The sequence below is a fragment of the Hoplias malabaricus genome, chromosome 17 (genome assembly GCF_029633855.1).
Source record: "Hoplias malabaricus isolate fHopMal1 chromosome 17, fHopMal1.hap1, whole genome shotgun sequence".
In the NCBI taxonomy this organism is placed as follows: Eukaryota; Metazoa; Chordata; class Actinopteri; order Characiformes; family Erythrinidae; genus Hoplias; species Hoplias malabaricus.
In genome coordinates this window covers 3,232,346-3,253,388 of record NC_089816.1, presented here as the reverse complement: position 1 = coordinate 3,253,388, position 21,043 = coordinate 3,232,346, and the positions used below count along the sequence as shown (strand labels likewise).

Here is a 21,043-nt window from a genome sequence, read left to right as displayed (position 1 = left end):
CTTACAGTCATTCGTACAGTCTGAGTTGTTATACACACAAAATCTTTCTGAAATTGGACAATGTTTGTCTATTTTTAGAAGACGAAAATGATTTCTACAGCGTTATTCTTAACCTTTTGTGCATTTTGTTTTAAAATAAAACGCTCTTCGGTTACTGGTATGACCCAATCACAATGCAGCACAGAATCAGCACACAATCCAGTTCAACACTGAAAAGATAGTAATAGCTAAACATGAAGTCATTAAAAAGTAGGTTCCTGTACTCACTAATGTACAACATGAAAACCTACCCGCCTGGTAGTAACTGGTGCCATGTATGACAAGAATTTAAGTATTAATAAAATATCGCATTACATTACAATGAAGTAGAACAAGACACAGAGATCAATAGATCATCACTACAACCCCTCCTTCTGAAGTATTCCTGTCCCACACTGTTCTCTGTCCTTTCACCTGCTCACCTATTCGCATCCCTTGCTTGCCTCCTCTCACTCCGCCTCACTAACTGATTCTCTCTTGCCCTTTCTCCCCTCCCCCGGGCCATATTCTTTGCTCTCTGTTCATGGTAACACTTGTGAACGCCTGTTGAGAGTGTGTTTGAGAGCTCTGCTTCAAAAGGCAGTTTTTATCCTGCCGTCTCTCTGGGCTCTCCCATCCATCTCCTCATATTTTAGCCTTTGATCTTTTTATAGCTGGCGCTTCCTGCCTCATGCTGCCGAACGGATCAGTCCAGGTCCCTCTCAACACTTATGCCGTAGAACAGATGAACACAGGTGCTCTCTCTCTAGCGCGCTCTCATTTGATTGGACTGCTTAATCTGGAGTTATGGAGTTTAATCCAGTAGTTTGGGACAAGTTAAAGTGGTGTTTGTGTCCAGGTCTAATCATAGAATAACTGTACCTCACTTTACTAATGCTGTCATGGCTGAAAGGCCTCAAATACTCATTTTCTAATATCTGATGTAAAGAGTAGAGGCAGGTACACTGTTAGTGTGGTTGTACCTTTTGCTGTTTCTGTGGTGGTACCCTCAAGGTTAAATATTCTGGACCTTTAATTAGGGAACATAATCCTGCCTTATTCTGTTATAATTATAGATTTTAACATTTTGTTGATTTCACAGGCACCGTGTCATCTCCAGGACTCATGTTGTGTAATTTTACACAGTTCTATCATGAAATCTTACAAACATTCACCTCACATTCTGGAGAAGAGAATGTATTGTACCTTTATGGAACACAACTGGACTTTAACCCTTTGGAGTCATTTGGAGACATTTTCTCAATTTTCTGAAATTCATCTTTAAAGTACTTAGTATTATAATATATTGCCCACATGTTGTATATCAAAATGTCCAGAACCATCTCAGCGCTGTCGTTAAGAGAGGCCCATGTGACCTAGAGCATTTTATGAAGAGACAATCTGTTTATAACCTTGAAAAACTTAAATCCGATTTTAGAAAATCTTTATATTTCTTATGAAAACATCCCTTTCCTCGTGTGGATGAATTGTTTTGGTGATTGAAATAGTTTTATCAGAGTCTTAAAAACAAGCAAATCCACCAGTTAGACACGGCGCGAGGCAGTGGAGGTGTGTCTAAAGCTTATACATAGGCTTGTAACTCGGGATGTACAGTATCGTGTAGAGTCGCGAGAACAGGCGATCGAAAGAGCGGTTTCTGCACATTCACAGAGAGTTTGAACCGTATTTCTGCGCTGTGCTATCGCTAAGATATTAATAGAAACATTACGAATGGTCGTTGATGCGCCGGCGCATTCTTCAACCCCAGATGATTAAAACCACTTGTGGGACAAGGGACAGTTGCACTGTTTGTACCTTTAGTGACAACAATGTACCTATACTGTACCTTTTTTTTTTCTGGGAGTGTACTTAAGCAGATAAAGAGAGAACAATGGCTTTCTCTCACTTTAATTCAGAAAAAAAAACTCTAATGAGCAGGTGACCACAAACTGGGACACATCACATATTCAAAAAGCACGAATATATTTGTGAATAGATGTGAATAAATGCTTGACCACTTTCTATGGCTAAAGGATAGAATACATCAGAGCACTTGTTTATGGGTTGGCCGATGTTCTCCAGAGTAATTATGTCACTGGGACCATCACACTCACCTCTAGAACTCGTCCACTGATGTATCTGTTGCACGTCTCACATTTTATTCCAAATTGTGCATGGTAATCTGATTCACAGTATGGAACACCATCTCTGAAAACAGGCAAAACCACATAAACACAGTGGCATTAATCGATCAGAAAACTAGATTTTAAAGCAAATATACTGTGATTGTTATCAGTGTGCCTTGAGGATAAATAATGTGCTGAATTTATGTTAAACATGGCTGCTCCCATGTGGGGGACCCACTCTGTGGAGCCTAAAGTGGTTAACGTGGGGACTTGCGTGTGCTCACTTGCTGATGTATTCTCCTGTGAGAACCATGCCACAGGTCTGACACTTAAAACAGCTCACATGCCACTGTTTCTCCAAAGCCAGGAGACTCTGACCCTGCTTAATTTCTTCCTGACAACCTGCACAGTCTAGAGAGAGAGAGAGAGAGAGAGAGAGAGAGAGAGAGATTATATCAAATATTCATGTTCTGCTGTCTTAGAATAACATTTTTAATATCTATTTGATTTTCTGTTGTCTCCTACTGAATCTGATGCTTCATGAATTATTTTTGAGACTCAGCAAAATCGTGACAAAACAAAATACGTAATATGTTTTAATATGTGTACACTAATAACCAGTGAATTGAGCTACTTTAAGGTGCACTAACTGTGGAAACAGATATTGAATTATGAACTCACAGTTTGTGTAATCTTCACTGAAAAGCATGAGATGAAATGAGATACTCTGGAGCAAAGATATGAAGGTCACCATGCTCAATGCCAAGCGTAGGCTAAAAGGGTATAAAGAACTATGAAGCAAATATGCTCCATCCAATCACTTTGTGATGATTTGTAGCTCATTTATTGGAATAAAACTGTCATATTTAGAATAAAAATGTTTAAAAAAGTCAGGAAATGTTCTTTTTTTTTGTTCTGGCATTTCACTGAACATTGTGCTGATATGTGAGTGATTTCTGGGATTTCACACACACTAGCTGTGTGTTATGAGGGATGGAGGCTGGTGTTGTTGCAGAGTGTGTACACTGAAAGGTCAGTGGATCCTTCATTTTTCTTGGGGAGTGTGTGGAGCTATGTTTAGCTTTATTCATCACCACAGTGACCTGGTGGCCAAATTTCAGTGGAACATGTAGGTACATTCTCTCACTCTCCCCTCCCTCCCCCCAACACTATACTCACAAAGTCAGTCAGTCATAGACAAGGCACTAAAACACACTCACACACACACACACACACACACACACACACACACAGAAGCTGAACTCTTTCCATTAATGATCAGTTCCCCACTCAGCTGTTGATGAGCCTCCTCTAAAATTGACTGCATAATTTCAAGGAGAATTGCTTATCAACTATGTTTAAGACTGTGTGTGTGTGTGTGTGTGTGTGTGTGTGTGTGTGCGCGCGTGCGCCTGTGTTACTGTTTTGCATATATATATATAGAACCTTATGGTCCAGCCCATTGAGAAATACACACCAAAATAAATAATTGAGAAAAACTCCATTGTGACTATAAATGTCACTTCATTCATAAAACCCTCTGTTTTGAGGCAGACTTACGACTCGGGCCATGAATCTTGATCGGCTCATTTGAAGAGACGAGCTTGTGGGAGCACTGCTGACACACACACTCTTTCCCACTGAACGTCACCCTGTCTCCAATTGGAAAAGGCTTTCTACAAAAGAGAAGAGAAATAAAGCAAAATTAATATCCTGCAACTCAAGCACAGTCATTTTAACGATGACAACATATACATGAGTAGGACTTACATTCAACAGTCAAGCATTTTTAGAACAGAATAGCTTATCTCATACTGAAGCATTTGTTAGATCTGCTGACCCAGCCTACCATCTCTGAAGCCGAATTTAGTACTGTTTATTTATTTATTTATTTGATAACATCTGAACACATCATTAGCTCGCCTGTTTGTGCTGATATGGAGAACTGAGCTATGCTACTTCCTTTAGGCTGGTTACACTGACAGATTTGCGCCCAGTGATTCAGGGTAGGCTCTGGACCTACTGTGACCCTGAACAGTTACAGATATTGAATGAATGAATGAATGTTGATGATGTCAAGTCTGTTGGAGGCCTAACTAAGGCAGAGGTCACAGAACAACTGGGGGAAGCAGTCGGAGCAAAGAAACCCAGACCTCCCTGTCCCCAGCCACCGCCTCCAGCTCCCCCGGGGTATACCGAGGCGTTCCCAGGCCAGTCGAGACATGTAGTCTCTTCAGTGTGTTCTTGGTCTGCCCCGGGGCCTCCTCCCCGTTGGACATGCTCGGAACACCTCACCAGGAAGGCGTGCAGGAGGCATCTGGACCAGATGCCCGAACCACCTCAACTGGCTCCTCTCGACGTGGAGGAGCAGCGGCTCCACTCCGAGTTTCTCCCGGATGTCCGAGCTCCTAACCCTGTCTCTAAGGGAGAGTCCAGACACCCTGCGGAGAAAACTCATTTCAGCCGCTTGTACCCACGATCTCGTTCTTTCGGTCACTACCCAAAGCTTGTGACCATAGGTGAGGGTCGGGACGTAGATTGAACGGTAAATTGAGAGCTTTGCTTTTCTGCTCAGCTCTCTTCACCACAACGGACCGGTACAGAGCCTGCATTACTGCTGACGCTGCACCGATCCGCCTGTCAATCTCACACTCCATCTTTCCCTCACTCGTGAACAAGACCCCGAGGTATTTAAACTCCTCCACTTGAGGCAGGATCTCACTTGGAGAGAGCACTCCACCCTTTTCCGACTGAGTACCATGGACTCGGACTTGGAGGTGCTGATCCTCGTCCTTACCGCTTCACACTCGGCTGCAAACTGGTCCAGCAAGAGCTGGAGGTCCCGGCTCGATGAAGCCTACAAGACCACATCATCCGCAAAAAGCAGACATGGAATCCTGAGACCACCAAACCGGACACCCTCCGCCACTTGGCTACGCCGAGAAATTCAGTCCATAAAAATTATGAACAGAACCGGTGACAACGGGCAGCCCTGACGGAGTCCAACTCAGACTGGAAACCAGTCGGACTTACTGCCAGCCATACGAACCAGACTCCTGCTCTGTTTATATAGGGACTGGTTACCTCCCTTGCCTGGAGTAGGGTTACCGGGGCCTCACCCTGGAGCCAGGCCTGGGGGAGGGACTCCTTGGCGAGCGCCAGGTGGCCGGACTTTCACTCATGGGGTCCGGCCGGGCTTAGCCCGAAGGAGTTACATGGGTCCACTCTCCCATGGGCCCACCACCTGTGGGAGAGGTAGTAATCCGGGTCTGGTGCATTGTGGATCGGATGGCGGTCAGCGTCAGGGGCCCTGGCTGAAACTGGCTGACGTTTCGTCTGATGAATTTTGGGAGAAAGCAATTGCTACAGACAAACTGACCTTCACCCATCCAACAGTTTCTGCCAAAATGTAAATGTAAAAAAAGAATCGCAGCTGAAGATTTGAAAAGCATATTGATAAGAAGCTTGCAGAAAGTAACCAATAAGTTGGGTGTGGATGATTTGGGGAAAATGGAATATTCTGTTACTGTTCAGTTAGTTTAATGGTTATTATCCTAAAGTTATTATCCTGGAGATCTTCTTTGGACAGCATCAATATTCACCTTTACCTCCATATTCAAAGAGTCTAGGACTGAATGTAGCCCTTCTGTACAGGTGTTTAATTTTACAGGCTCGGGATGTGTCCCATATTAGACTTTGAGTAAACTTTGCTACTTTGCACTTCAGCGTACGCTTATGTCTGTGATCTCTCTCTCTCATCCTACCTTTTCTGTCACTCATTTTATGGCTTTTTTCCCTTTTTAAAATTAGGTGGATGGAAACCCCACTTCTGCCTGCATCATCTCTGTGTAATACATGTGCCTCATCATACAACAAATCTCTCACTCGTTTTTCATTCTTGCTGAGCTGAGGCACGTCAACAGGAGGAGGATGCCATTTCTCATTAACAATGGCTTGAGAGGAAATTTGCTCTCTCTCTTAGCTGACATTAAGCATTTCATTTATACTGAGCTCAGCTCTACCTGCTGGAGCACTGGGATGATGAACCGGTTGCATTTCTATAAAATCCACAACAGTGCCCAGGCTGTTGTGTTGAGGGAGGCAGATGTCATATTTAGTAACGTTATTAAATTGAGATCCTCACCAGTTTTGACAGCTCTAATCACTCAGAGCAACACCTCTCAGTATGAGGTTGGAAGAATATTCCTCTCTTTGTTTAGAGTCTGATTGAGCATTTGATTTCAAAGACTTGCCCAGCAGAGAGAGACAGGGACGTTGTGTTCAGGTTTCAGAATGCGAAGAGCGGATTTCACTGCAGTCTTCCTTACACTGAGAGTTTCTGTGAGTAAAACAACTTTGTCTGACCGTTATCTACTTTCTTTTAAAATTTTACAATTCCATCGCTATTTAAAAGTAGACAGTTAAAAGAGAAAGTTAATGTTGTTACCTGATTAGCAACTTGTCCCTGACTCTCAGTGCATATCCATATTTCAAAACGCTCTACTGATCAATTAACGGCAGAGATTTCGAGAGGTTGAACACTAAGCTGTGTGCTGAGAGTCTTGACAGTGATTTGTCTACCCATGACTCTCCCACCATGGTCATTTGATCTCCCAATGTATCCTTCTTTTTTCCTGTTTACATTCTGTTTACTGCTGGTTTTAACTTGGTTTTTCTATATTGTTGCTGTCCAATTAAAAATCATATGTTTTAAAATAGTAACTTTAAAGGAGAAGGAAAACCTTTTTAAATTTCAATGTAAGTGAATATTAAATGATTGTATTTAAAGGAAATTTGGAACCTTTAATTGGTTCATTCATCGTGAAATTTTCACAGTGTGAAGGACAGCTGCTTTGTTAAAAAAAATCTACAAAAATGGAGATACATGTTTGTTAAGGTCTGTAAGAACTTCATTTTAACTACAGACATTTAATATATTTATACATTCATTCATTCATTATCTGTAACCGCTTATCCATTTCAGGGTCACGGTGGGTCCAGAGCCTACCTGGAATCATTGGGCGCAAGGCGGGAATACACCCTGGAGGGGGTGCCAATCCTTTACAGGGTAACACAGACACATGAGAGGACTGTGGGAGGAAACCAGAGCACCCGGAGGAAACCCACACAGGGAGAACACACCACACTCCTCACAGACAGTCACCCGGAGGAAACCCACACAGACACAGGGAGAACACACCAACTCCTCACAGACAGTCACCCTGAGGAAACCCACACAGACACAGGGAGAACACACCACACTCCTCACAGACAGTCACCCGGAGGAAACCCACGCAGACACAGGGAGAACACACCACACTCCTCACAGACAGTCACCCGGAGGAAACCCACACAGACACAGGGAGAACACACCACACTCCTCACAGACAGTCACCCGGAGGAAACCCACGCAGACACAGGGAGAACACACCACACTCCTCACAGACAGTCACCCTGAGGAAACCCACACAGACACAGGGAGAACACACCACACTCCTCACAGACAGTCACCCGGAGGAAACCCACGCAGACACAGGGAGAACACACCACACTCCTCACAGACAGTCATCCGGAGCGGGAATCGAACCCACAACCTCCAGGTCTCTGGAGCTGTGTGACTGCGACACTACCTTTAATATATTCAGTAAATATATTAAAAAATCAAATTAATCTCAAATTACATAATAAAGCAAGCTAAGTTAAATGCTAGAAAAAGCTACACTTACAGTGCTGAAAATCATAGGACTAGTAAGCCTTTATGTTATGGTATGATGTACATTATATAGTAACTAAAATACATTTAATGGTAAATGTCTAATGTCTGTTGTTTAAAATATGTTTTTTATATAGTAGTGGCGGGGGGGGGGGGGGGGGGGGGGGGTCATTTTCTAACAATTTTCATAATGCTTGCTAGACAGTCCTCCAACCTGTTCTGGCCTACTTTACTGGTGTGTGTGTGTGTGTGTGTGTGTGTGTGTGTGTGTGTGTGTGTGTTCATGCTTAAGTGTATAATGTGGTAAAGTGTGCAGCCATGCCTAACACTACCAGGTGGCTCCAGCTGTTATTTTTGCCGTTAGTGTCCTTTGTGTGTGTGTGTGTGTGTGTGTGTGAGTGAATGAGTTAACTTTTCAAACAAGGTACAATTGCAGGACACCGTCATTCCAGGGAATTTCATTGAAAGAAGTTGACCATGTGACGCTTGGGTCATGACTGAAAGTAAAAGGACTGCTGTAGAACTAAAGACGTGGGCTGTTATAATAGGGTCCAGACAGTCTGACTACTTTGTGGATAGAGTTATGGGATAAATATGGACATATGGGATAAATATGGACTCCTTAATTAAGCATGACACAGGTGCTTATGCTCAAAGTAAGAATAACTGAAGTTAAAGATGGACTATGTCTTTTTCTGGTAGTGTGGTGCACACTTTGACAACTCTCATACACCCAGTGGCTTTAGTGCTGGCACGGGCCAAGCATGGTGACATCCAGTCAATATGTGTGTGTGTGTGTGTGTGTGTGTGTGTGCATGAGGGGGAGGTGCATGTGAGTGTTTGTGTGTGTTTTGGCAGACATATGCAGCAAAATCAGCAATGCCAGAAGCCATAAACACTGGCCATGCTGCCAAGCCATTAGCCCTCCTCATGTTTTTCAGCTGGCCTTGCTTAAAGATCACAAGTGAGAAGGCCTCTGGGCTCGTCCACAAGGTTATACTGCACATATTGTCAAAATTTTGTGGACAATAGAGAGTTTGTCCATTGTTGCACTAACATCCTTGCATTTCCTGTGATGTCACTAAAGTAGACGCCATTTTGAGTATATACCCAAAAACTCAAATATTCATAAACATATAAAATATGTGATATTTAAATTGTTTTATTGTTTCTTCTAGGACAAAAGGAGTGTATGGGAGGAACATTGACACATTAGGCATATTAAAAAATAGCCATGTGACCTCCAACTGTCTTAGTCAATTAAGGCTGTAGTTGGTTACCAAATAGTGTCATATTCCCTACACAGTGCACTTCAAAGATCATAACACTATAGGTTCTACACCCAGTGTACTAGTTTGACAGAGGTATGATGTTTCTTCTTCTTCTTATTATTATTATTATTATTGTATTCCCCTGGAGAAAATGGCAAATATGCAGATGAATCATTTTATTATGCCGTAATTGTCTCATTTCTAAAGAATAAAAAAAATTATTATTAAGATCAGGCTGGTTATTACACAAAACATGCTTTGTTGTTATTTTATGATAAATCACTTTTGTATGACATTTGTGTATACCATGTGGATCATAACCACCTGGTATATACAATCTTCCAATCACAGCATATTGTCCAGATTGGAAGACCTCTAACCTACACTGTACACAACATAGTGCAGGAAAGTATTTGACACTCAACCTTGGTTTTGCTGTGATGTGGAAACTTCACTGATCATGTCCCATATTCAGACAAACAGAAGTACTTTTTGCCGGACCGCCGTAATTCAGCCATATTTCAGAGATGATACAACCGTTCAGCGCATTTCCACTGACATAAACTGGTTTGTGTACCAGAAAAATTTATTCCCAGCTGGAACCAAATAAGAGTAAGTTCTTCAGTACGAACTGTGTCTGAATAATAGAGAATAGTCAGGAACACGCTCCGTTTGTGTGTGTTTCTGGGGCTGTGTTTGGTACGACAACATGCGCATTGGCCACAGCCTCAGCTTGGCAATTGTTAGTTGACAAGTTCAGCAGGACGACTCAGAACTCAGCAATATTTACACACGTATTATATATCACAGGGAGAGGGGGACTGCTGAATTTGTCTTATTTCATGTGTGTATGTGTGTATTTGCCTGAAATATTGTAAAGGGAAATGGTGAGGAGGTTTTTTGTGGCGTTAGTGTGTTTATAAAACTCCATATAGCTGCGCACATCTTCCTCAAACTTTGCATGCCTTAACCTGTTAATTATTTAAATAAGTAATTGTAATTCTTAAAATCAACAAAAGGTTCTTGGTCTTCTTTGTTCTTTGGTGGTAGATCATCTAGTATTTATCTTTAAATAAAAGGAACAAAAAAGTCACAGTCATAAAACTGCAGGAACCTGGAGGTTCTGGGTCCAAGTCCAGCTCTGGGTGACTGTCTGTGAGAAGTGTGGTGTGTTCTCCCTGTGTCTGCGTGGGTTTCCTCAGGGTGACTGTCTGTGAGGAGTGTGGAGTGTTTTCTCTGTGTCTGCGTGGGTTTCCTTTGGGTGACTGTCTGTGAGGAGTGTGGCATGTTCTCCCTGTGTCTGCGTGGGTTTCCTCCGAGTGACTGTCTGTGAGGAGTGTAGCGTGTTCTCTCTGTGTCTGCGTGGGTTTCCTCTGGGTGACTGTCTGTGAGGAGTGTGGCATGTTCTCCCTGTGTCTGCGTGGGTTTCCTCCGAGTGACTGTCTGTGAGGAGTGTGGCGTGTTCTCCCTGTGTCTGCGTGGGTTTCCTCCGAGTGACTGTCTGTGAGGAGTGTGACATGAAGAGATGGTGGGTGTCAGGATCAAGGGACGGACTGACTGAGGGCGGACGCATTCACTAAAGCACAGATATACTTTTAATAACAAATAATAACAAAACAAGGAGACCTTTAACAAAAAGACAAGAAACGGGGATCCAAGCAGGGCAAACGGGACAGACAGACTAAAGAACTAAACGACAGAAAATGAAACGACAACGTGGAAACTTACAGAGACAGACTTGATAACACGACTGACATGACAAAGTACAAAGAACGAGAGAACATGAGAACAATGACCAACAACAGGAAGTGCAGGAAGGGGACTTAAATACAGACACAAATGAGAAACACCTGGAAAGATAACGAGGACGGGTTAACACATGACACGGACGAGGAAGCGGGACAAAGGAGGGACGAGGGCGGAGACAAGGACATAAACAAAACATAGCCATGTGTTAAAAGCACATGGCCAGGGACAACAGACATGACAGGACGAAGGCCTGACAGAGGGCTTCTGAGTATATATACTTTTTAAGACACTCTCAAGTGCAGAGTTTACACCAGAGGTTTCAACACTGCAGTGAAGATTTGATTGCATTCAGTCAAACAATACCCAGGTCTGGTAGTTTTGTTGGATGATTACTGAATCACAAAACTACTCCGCCTCATTCCAGAAGTAATGGATGAAACTGCATCGCTCAAAAAATATTCAGTTAAGTGTTCCACAGGGCATAGTGAACTTATGTGTGACTGCAGCAGAGTATTACATTTCCAGTCATGCTATCCTGTAAAGATAATTCAAAGTGTGCATGCATGTGCATTTGCTACCACACTGAGTGCCCCTAAAAGCACTTATATATAGTGATGTCTACAAGCCTTTAAACATAAAAACATGTTATCTCTACACTTTGCAAAGCCATTAAATTCACACTGGCATCTAGCTCATACAGCACATCATATAAAATGCAATCAGATATTAGGTAAAAACACTGTTGTCATGGGTAAAGCTTTCTGATTCATTAGAACTGGATTATTCCGTTCTACAGTACACATATTGGGCAATAATACAGGGCTATTGTGGCCTCATCTATATACGGGGAAACGTCATCTGACCCTCAGAGGGCCTCAATCACGTGACTGAGAGTCCCCCACAGGGCACCGAGCCACAGCTGAAATGCACATTAACTCTCATCTACCCACTGCTCTGTGTGTGTGTGTGTGTGTGTGTGTGTGTGTGTGTGTGTGTGCAAACCTTTTCACTTGACTGAACTGCTCAGCACTTAGGCTCATCAGATTTATAAATGACATTATTATTTGGTTTGTTTTGCGCTGACATTTTCCAGCATCAAGACTATGAAGTGAAAAAGTGTCCACAGCTTTGTTTTCTGTGTGAAATATTATTTTCATTTGAAACCACATCACGACACTAAATCACAGCTTATATTTAAGCATGAGTTTTAAATTAACTTCTGGGTAAGACAAAGTTAAACCAAGACTGTGAGATTAGGCCTGATTGTGTGAGCCTCACACACACACACACACACACACACACACACACACACACACACACACACAGACACACAGACACACACATTTTTATACAGTGTTTGTAGTCATGTGTACAATAATGATCAAAACTGTGTTCACGTCAATTTTAACAACATTTTTCTGATCTGATGCCAACAGGGAGTCTGTCCCTTGTTTGCAGCAGTAACAGCCGCTGCTCAGGGAGGACTTTAGACTAGACGGTATAACATTGCTGTGAGGATTTAATATCTTTCAGCCAAGACAGCATTACTGACGTAAGGTGCTGCTATTGGATGATTAGGGCATGGTGATTTAGGTGCATGTGCAGCTACTGAGGAGAGTCCTATTCTACTGGCAGTGCATTTCTATGGAGATTATAAAAGCTGTGTGTGCACACTTGTGTTAGCAATAGGTGCACCTAAATATAGCAGAAATCACTCCTTAGTAAAGGTGTCTACAAACTTTTGCAGTATTTTATTTGATATTAACTATATTAATAAGAAATTGTTATCCCTTAAATGAATTATGTAAAACAGGTCTCACTAGTATTTTACAGTGTATGTTAATACTACATAAAATAATCATAATCATTCATTTATTCATTATCTGTAACCGCTTTTCCAATTCAGGGTCGCGGTGGGTCCAGAGCCTACAGGCAGGAATACACCCTGGAGGGGGTGCCACTTTTGAGTCGCCAATCCACCTACCAACGTGTGTTTTTGGACTGTGGGAGGAAACCGGAGCACCCGGAGGAGACCCACACAGACACAGGGAGAACACACCACACTCCTCACAGACAGTCACCCGGAGGAGACCCACACAGACACAGGGAGAACACACCACACTCCTCACAGACAGTCACCCAGAGGAAACCCACACAGACAGAGGGAGAACACACCACACTCCTCACAGACAGTCACCCGGAGGAAACCCACGCAGACACAGGGAGAACACACCACACTCCTCACAGACAGTCACCCAGAGGAAACCCACACAGACAGAGGGAGAACACACCACACTCCTCACAGACAGTCACCCGGAGGAAACCCACGCAGACACAGAGAGAACACACCACACTCCTCACAGACAGTCACCCGGAGGAAACCCACGCAGACACAGGGAGAACACACCACACTCCTCACAGACAGTCACCCAGAGGAAACCCACACAGACAGAGGGAGAACACACCACACTCCTCACAGACAGTCACCCGGAGGAAACCCATGCAGACACAGGGAGAACACACCACACTCCTCACAGACAGTCACCCGGAGAAAACCCACGCAGACACAGGGAGAACACACCACACTCCTCACAGACAGTCACCCGGAGCAGGAATCGAACCCACAACCTCCAGGTCCCTGGAGCTGTGTGACTGCGACACCTACCTGCTGCACCACCGTGCCGCCCTAATTTAAAAAGTAATTTAAGAAAAGTGATTCCAAACTTTTGAAAGGTAGTTCATATACAATCATGTTCATATGACCAGCAGGTTATAAATGTTCATTTCCTGTTTACAGTCAGTTAACATTAATGTGTTCCCCTTACTGTGCTTTCACACTACCAGGCGACAGAGAGACCGGTCATTTCCTATGGGACCAGTCATTTCTTATGGGAAAATGCACTTTGTAGGCGATTCAGCAGCCAGTGACAAGGTTATTTTTTCAACTTCATGCAGATGAATTATGACTTGGTGAAGAGACTTTTTCAATGATTGGCTCCAACTAATTCCTCAACCCAATCACAGATCACAAAGCTCGGACCTTGTACACACATACACGTGACTACATGAAAGGCCTCAAACACACCCACCAGAGACAAATGTGGAGCAATGCAAGTGTCACCTGCTAGTGTCTCACACATGTGCTAAGGTCACACATACACTCCACAGTCTGCTTTTTCTTCACTTTAAAAATGTACTCTATCCATATTTAATAGAGGATGCCACTTAAACCGTTCAACAATGCCATGCTGTTTCAGTCTTTCATGATCACATACATCAAATAATATCTTGACATGATGTCTTGTAATGTCTAAACAAGATGTGCTTTTGGATTTGCAAACAAAACAACTGTATTTCCATATTCCAAACTTAAAAATCCACCTGCCTTTTTTCAATGGGTCAACATTTCTCCAAAATAACTTCAAATTAAGTTTTTTAAAGAACCTTATTCATTTTGTTCTGGCAGCGATATTATCCACATTAAATCAATAGCTGCGGCATTTGAAAAGCACTACAATGTATAGCCCTGTCAAAATATCATACTTGGCCTGGAAAATAGTTTCTCAAGCAGCAGTTCTGTTTAGGTCCTCGTAGTTTAGAGCTTATAGCTTAGCTCTAGCTCGCCGTCCCGCTGCTGTTTGCTGCATGGCCAGGCTGATAAGAGTTTTTTGTAGGCTACATTGAGCCTTTAGTGCTCAGTGGCAACGGCTTCTGTAAAGCAATCCCGGCCCCCTCTTGGCGAATGGATTTTCCTCTCCTTGTGTACATTCATCAAATGCTAATTTCTCCCTGTTTTCTAATGGGAGGAAGCAGAGAGAGGGGGAGAAGTTATTTAGTGGAACTAATTTCCTGCAGAACTGGGCTGAAGGCTTTACACTGTAGCTACAACTGGAAAATAATAGGCCCATATTAACTGGTCCAAAACCTGCCAGGGCCCTGGGAGGAGAATTCATGTTTGTAACATTTCTGAAAACAAAAAAAACAATAAAAAGAGTGTTCATGTGAAATATATGAGAGAGAAAGGAGAGAGAGAAAGAGAGAGAGGGCATAAGAGAGAGAGAGAGAGAGAGAGAGAGAGAGAGAGAGAGAAAGAGAGAGGGCATAAGAGAGAGAGAGAGAGAGAGAGAGAGAGAGAGAGAGAGAGAGAGAAAGAGAGAAAGATAAAGAGAGCATGAGAGAGAAAGAGAGAGCATGAGAGAGAGAGAAAGAAATAGAGAGAGAGTGAGAGAGAAAGAGAGAGAGAGAGCATGAGAGAGAGAAAGAAATAGAGAGAGAGAGAGAGAGAGAGAGAGAGAGAGAGAGAGAGAGAGTGAGAGAGAGAGAGACTCAAGGTTATCTGCAAAGTGAATCAGACAAAAAAAAGAGGACTTGGAAATTGGCTTTGCATATGAAGAGCAGACGCTATCAATGTATCTAAATATACCGTTAGATTAGGTCTGTTTCCCTCATCTCAAAGGAAATTGCCATTTTGCAAGATGCAGTCCGATTTGAGTAATGGCGCTGCGGTGTTTGGCAGAAGGTAATGGAACAGACGAGCGCTCTCCTTGCTCTTCTCCTGTCAGTTTGACTGAGACTCGGAGAGACGAAGCCTGTATTCATTCACTCTTCTCTAAGAGTTTCAGTCTCTGTCTCTTCCTATATTTGTCTCCCTTAGCTCTCCCTGTATACTCCTGTGTTGTTGTGCACACCGTGTGCATTATCTCCATAGAAAAGCGTGAAATGACATGGGACACTCAGGAGAAACTGCACAGGAGGCTATGTCCAGCATGCACAGTTTCAAGCAAAGTCAGGTAAATCAATGAAAAAAATCTAATTACCAAGTTAGTAACCTTCTTCCAAATTTGGTTTCTGATGTTGGCTTCATGGAACAAAACTAAATAAAAAAATCACTTTGTAACATACACTCTACGTCTAAATGTATGTTTCCAATAACTATAGAATGAGTTGCAGTGTTTGTGATCAAGAGCTTATCACTCTCCTAATGCTCTCATGGGTGAATGCCATCAAATCCTCAAAGCCGTATCCTAAACTCTCAAAGTAAGTAAAACCTTCTCAAAATAGAAGACGCTTTTACTGCAGCAAAGGAGGGAACAATCTTCTGATAGCCTTCATTTCAAATGCAATGCTGGATGAACCGATGTCTACAAACTGTAGGCCAAACAGCCAAACGGTGTGTGTGATTCGGTGTGTGTGATTCTGTGTGTGTGAGTGAGAGAGGGATTGTGAGAGAGGGAGTTGTGGACATGTGGAAATACCCCCTGACAGTGGAAGAGAGAATAAAAAGCTTAAAAAAAAGAAAAAAGTGAAAGTAATTCCTACAGTAATACTCTGCCCTACTTCTACAAGGAAAGGAGCACCAGAAAAACTGCATGGAGAGCAAGGCTTTGCCTTTTCTTCGTTGTTCTCTAGACATGCTCCATCAAATGCCAAAATATTCCATTGGGAAAATTCATAGAGGACAAAACCCTTTTAACCTCAAACCAAGCAGAACATCAAAAAAAAAAATCCCTTCTGTTCGCATGTTTTGCTTTTTATATTCTGACAAAACTATTTGATCTAGGGGAAGATATGAGGCATTAACAATGCATTCGAAAGCTTCAGAGGTCTTCTAATGAGTGTCAGGCATCATTCTGGAATTCATCGGCTCTGAGATATAAAACTGGGCTGTCTTATATATTCTTCTATAGCTCCGAAGACTAGTTTTAGAAGTTTGCATTCTCTGCTTCTCATGGAACATGTGAATAAAAACACATTCAGTGAATGCTGATGTCTGGCATCTGACAGAGCTAATTGGTGAAATATACAGAATATTAAAAAGGGCTCAGTGTGCTCATATTTCTGATCTAATATATATCTGTGATAAATACAGTTTACAGCTTAAATTAGAGCCCATGGAATGACAGTCAGAGCACTTTAAATGCTACAAAGAAAATCTGTGTAATAAGAACAGGAGAAGAGCTTCTATTACTCAGAGAAATATTATGTGTTAATCAGTGGCGGATGCTGGTCTTTCAAGGAGAGGAAGCTCAATTTCGGCCTACATCATAAAATGTGTCGGTTTATTTATACGTAAATTCTACCCTCCGTTCCTTTTTAAGAAAATGATCTGTGACCCTGTCGTACCAACAAGGCGTCTTTTCCAGGGACTTGACTAGTGTCCTCTCAATGGCCAGCAGAGCTAGGCTGCAACGGCCTTGGCCCATGTGAAGTGTGTCCGTCTGTGCGTGCTTTGTGATGGTGGAGGGGCTCGGTAGCACCCGCTGGACAGAAACTGAGATAGAAGTCAGAAAGAGTGATAGAAGTCAGTCTCCAAACACAAGCAGCTACAAAAAACCCACCAGAAATAGAAGCTCCATTTGTCGCTAGTTGTATTTAACAAAGAAAATGCCGCTAAGAGGATTAAGAAAGTCTCCGGTTCAACTCAGAACAGAATTAAAATTGAATGCTCCCACGGATCTTTACACCAAAGGATCGCTGATTCGCTCATTTCACTGTCAATCAAAAAGGGATTCAGCCTCAGACAGATCATCCTATCATCATGCAGAAGCTGAGCGTCCGGGCCAGCCGAGGCCAGCCCACTGCCCCATAGACCCCCAGAGGCGTCCGATGGGCGGGACAAAGCCCAGCATTTATTCAATGACTCGTCTCGTTTCGCTGCACTTCGCTGCTTCGCTATTGAACTCTGTGGGCGCTCAGCGTCCTCACTGTTTAAAGCACTGTGAAGCTAGGCCTAGATGGAGCTCCATTAAATACCTTTTATTTGAGTTGGATGGGTGTTTGGGAATCAGGACTAATTACCCAACATCAGTACCTAACCTCATTAAAGCGCTTGTGGATGAATGCAATCTAATAGTCTATAAAATATATTCTATTATCTATTAATTATCTGTTATAAATTATCTATTAATACCTTTCAATTGAGAAGAAACTTTGGCCACGTGTATGTCCACTCCAGTATTTTTCTCCTATTAAATTTGTTTAATCTGTAATATGATAAACAGCCTGTGGTTCTTATTGAATGTTCTGTCTCAGTGGAATGAAGGTCAATTCCTGACCTGCAGACGCTGCAGACGAAGCACTTGGGGTGGTACGCCCGTCCAAGTGCTGACACGACTTCCCCTGTGATGAAGTCCCCGCAGCTGTCACATTTTGTGCCGTAAAGTCTTTGATAATCTGCTGTACAGATGTACTCTCCACTCTTCTGGAAGAACCCAGAACGAGCCAGATCACAGCCACACACTGCAGAAAAGGGAGGGAGAGTGAGGATTAATATATGGGCCTGTGCCTAGCATTGTCTATTTCTCACCTGAATGATTCAGACATGACCGCATAGATACGTCACACAATATATGTCGTACACTAAAATTTGTATATCTACTGTTGCTTTAAAACAAATACTCTTGTAGAAGTTCAAAGTTCAAGTTCAAAACTGGTTTAGACAGAGATGTAGTTCCTGTAATTCTTAAACAGTGAATACAATGTTTTTGCTAAATGCATTGAATTAAAGCTGAAAGTTCCCATTTCAATCAGATCATGACTACTTTGGGCCAAATTATGAAAAGAATTTCGCTGTCCTACAACTGGAGACAAATGCACATTATGAAATAATGATGTTGAATATATGTAAAGTCAAATTTTAATAAAGTGATCTGGTTGTACAGCAGTAGTGTAAACCCCATCTGCTGGAGGCTAATCATGGTCTGTTATTTAAAACCATTTGCCCTCGGGTCAAATGGAGTTCTTCCATACAGATCATAAACAGTAAACTCACTGAACCAATTAGACTTTACCAAGGTCGCTTCCATCTCTCTCTCTCTCTCTCTCTCTCTCTCTCTCTCTCTCTCTCTCTCTCTCTCTCTCTCTCTCACTTTTGCGCTCTGAGGGTGATTAGATTTCTCTGTGATGTCGACCAGACTGAGCATCATCCGGTTTAAATTACAAGCAAAACATAAACAAGGTTTTTCACACATGGTGGAGCGTTCATTACCAGCAAGGCTGAGAAGTGCAGATGTGTCAATTTGTGCTGATGCGAATGTAATCGCTGGAAAATTCATCTGAGCAAAAATGAAACAACACAGTGCACTTATTCACCAGGAGGTAATGAAGCCCTTTACTCGATCGTGTCTGCGATAAATTTTCAGCTCAAAACTATCAGCTAAACAAACAATACTGAGTGTGCCCAGGAGAACACGAGTTGCTAGAATGCAGAGGCATGAAGTCAACAAATAGTGAAGGGAAAGATGGACGCTCTCCTAACAAGAGCAAAGCCATTCTATTGGCAGGACATGGCTCAGCTGGGATTCAAAGATCAATATCTGTGGCAGCTCTAAACTGCCAAGAAATTGCCCAAGTGCAACCTTGGGGATGAGAAATACTTATACATCAAACTGTTACTCGTATCTGCAAAATGGTGCATTTTCATTATAACTTTCAATGTAATTGTGTAGTGTCATTTAATGAAAAGTAATTGTGGATCCTCTCTGTTTGTCCATTCGTCATGAAATAGCCACCAAATATAAAGGGAAGCTAAGGTGTTGAAATGATGAAACATTGTTATTATTGTTATTGTTATTATTATTTATTATTTTACTAATTTTTTGAGACAGAAGATTATGATAAAAACAACATACTATGACACCAAGATACTTTTACACATACAACACCTATTTGCAACTAGTCTGGTTTGTTTGTTTAGTGTACATTGTATGTAAAAATGTGTACGTTTTCGGACCTATATTTTAGATATTTGTACATTGTCTGTGTTTTGTATCATTTCTGTAAATTATATGTACAGCGTACACTCCTTAAAAACTGGAGAGGCACCAACAGCCAGAAACAAATTCCTTATGCATGTAAACATACTTGGCCAATAAATTTGACTCTATACAAGCACTCACACACACACACACACACACACACACACACACACATACACACATATATACACAAAAAGCCTTACTTTCCAGTGTGCCAGCTAATTCTGGAGGACTGTGACTCAGCACAGTGCTGATACTCATGAATGAAAAAAAAAGACCAAACAGAGAAGTGCTGTGATTGCATAATCTGCACTGACCACACATATTCATCATTCATGACATTGCTGTGAGGAAATGATGGCTTTTAGCCAGAAAAAGCATTAATGAGGTTAGGTACGGATGTGGTCTCAATGACAAATGCCACTCCAAATCATTTCAAAGCTGAGACTTGGAGGGAGCTCCAGCTCTCCTAAGAACACACAGCTCAATACCAGGGTGCTTTATACCCCCTAGCCCACAATTCAGTTAACTCTCTCACTCTCTCTCTCTCTCTCTCTATATATATATATATATACACAGAGAGAGAGATAAAAAAGAGATAAAAAAAATCCTGTCTCATGCCTCATATGGAACAGCTCTAAAATGAGCACCATTTTATTGCATGGGTGATCACAGTTTATAAATCCTACATTCATTGCAGCAGTTCTCCCTCTTGGTCTAATGTCATTATATTTCTCTCTCTCTCTCTCTCTCTCTCTCTCTCTCGCTCTCTCACTCTCTCGCTCCGTCTCTCTCTCTCTCTCTCTCTCTCTCTCTCTCTCTCTCCCTCCCTCTCTCTCTCTCTCTCTCTCTCTCTCTCTCTCTCTCTCTCTCTGCCTCCCTCCACACTGTCATCCATCATTCCAGCTATTATTGGCCTGGAGAATTGGCCATGATTGCCTTTTGCAAAATGTGTCACTGTAAATCATTAATTCAAAGCCACCTCTACTTGTAATGCATTTTGGTGTTGACTAAGATGCTGTAAATGAAGATAGTGCCGCAGCCTTGTGTGGGCTGCACCTGTAAAGCTAAACAGCCCATTAAAGCTAATAAAAGCAATCATAGAATATAAAAGTAGATTAAAGTGTTCCCAATGTTTAATTATTATAAAACCAAGTGGGACAATCAGAATGAATATCCTTTTTGTTTATATAGTCTTGCAAATTTAATTTAGACAGAAACAGGCATTAACCAATTTACGACCAAATTCAAATTTTTATCTAAATATATTAATTGTTTCTGTCACATATTTACATAATGGTCATTCATTTATGCAGTTAAGGGTGGGTTTTTGTAGATATGGGTTCTTACTAATATCAATAGGAAATTGCCATATCCCACCGAATGGGGTGGTTTGGAGCAGCTGCAACC

General features: G+C 42.2%; 1 protein-coding gene across 1 annotated transcript in view; it reads right to left on the bottom strand.

Moving 5' to 3' along the window:
- Positions 1-21,043, bottom strand: part of ablim3 (actin binding LIM protein family, member 3) — a 106,856-nt gene that overhangs the window by 45,289 nt on the left and 40,524 nt on the right. The window contains exons 3-6 of the mRNA XM_066649198.1: positions 17,933-18,116; positions 3,705-3,820; positions 2,429-2,555; positions 2,133-2,226 (exon numbers count right to left, since the gene is read on the bottom strand). Coding sequence (XP_066505295.1) covers positions 2,133-2,226; positions 2,429-2,555; positions 3,705-3,820; positions 17,933-18,116 — 521 coding nt within the window. The remainder of the gene's footprint in view (positions 1-2,132; positions 2,227-2,428; positions 2,556-3,704; positions 3,821-17,932; positions 18,117-21,043) is intronic.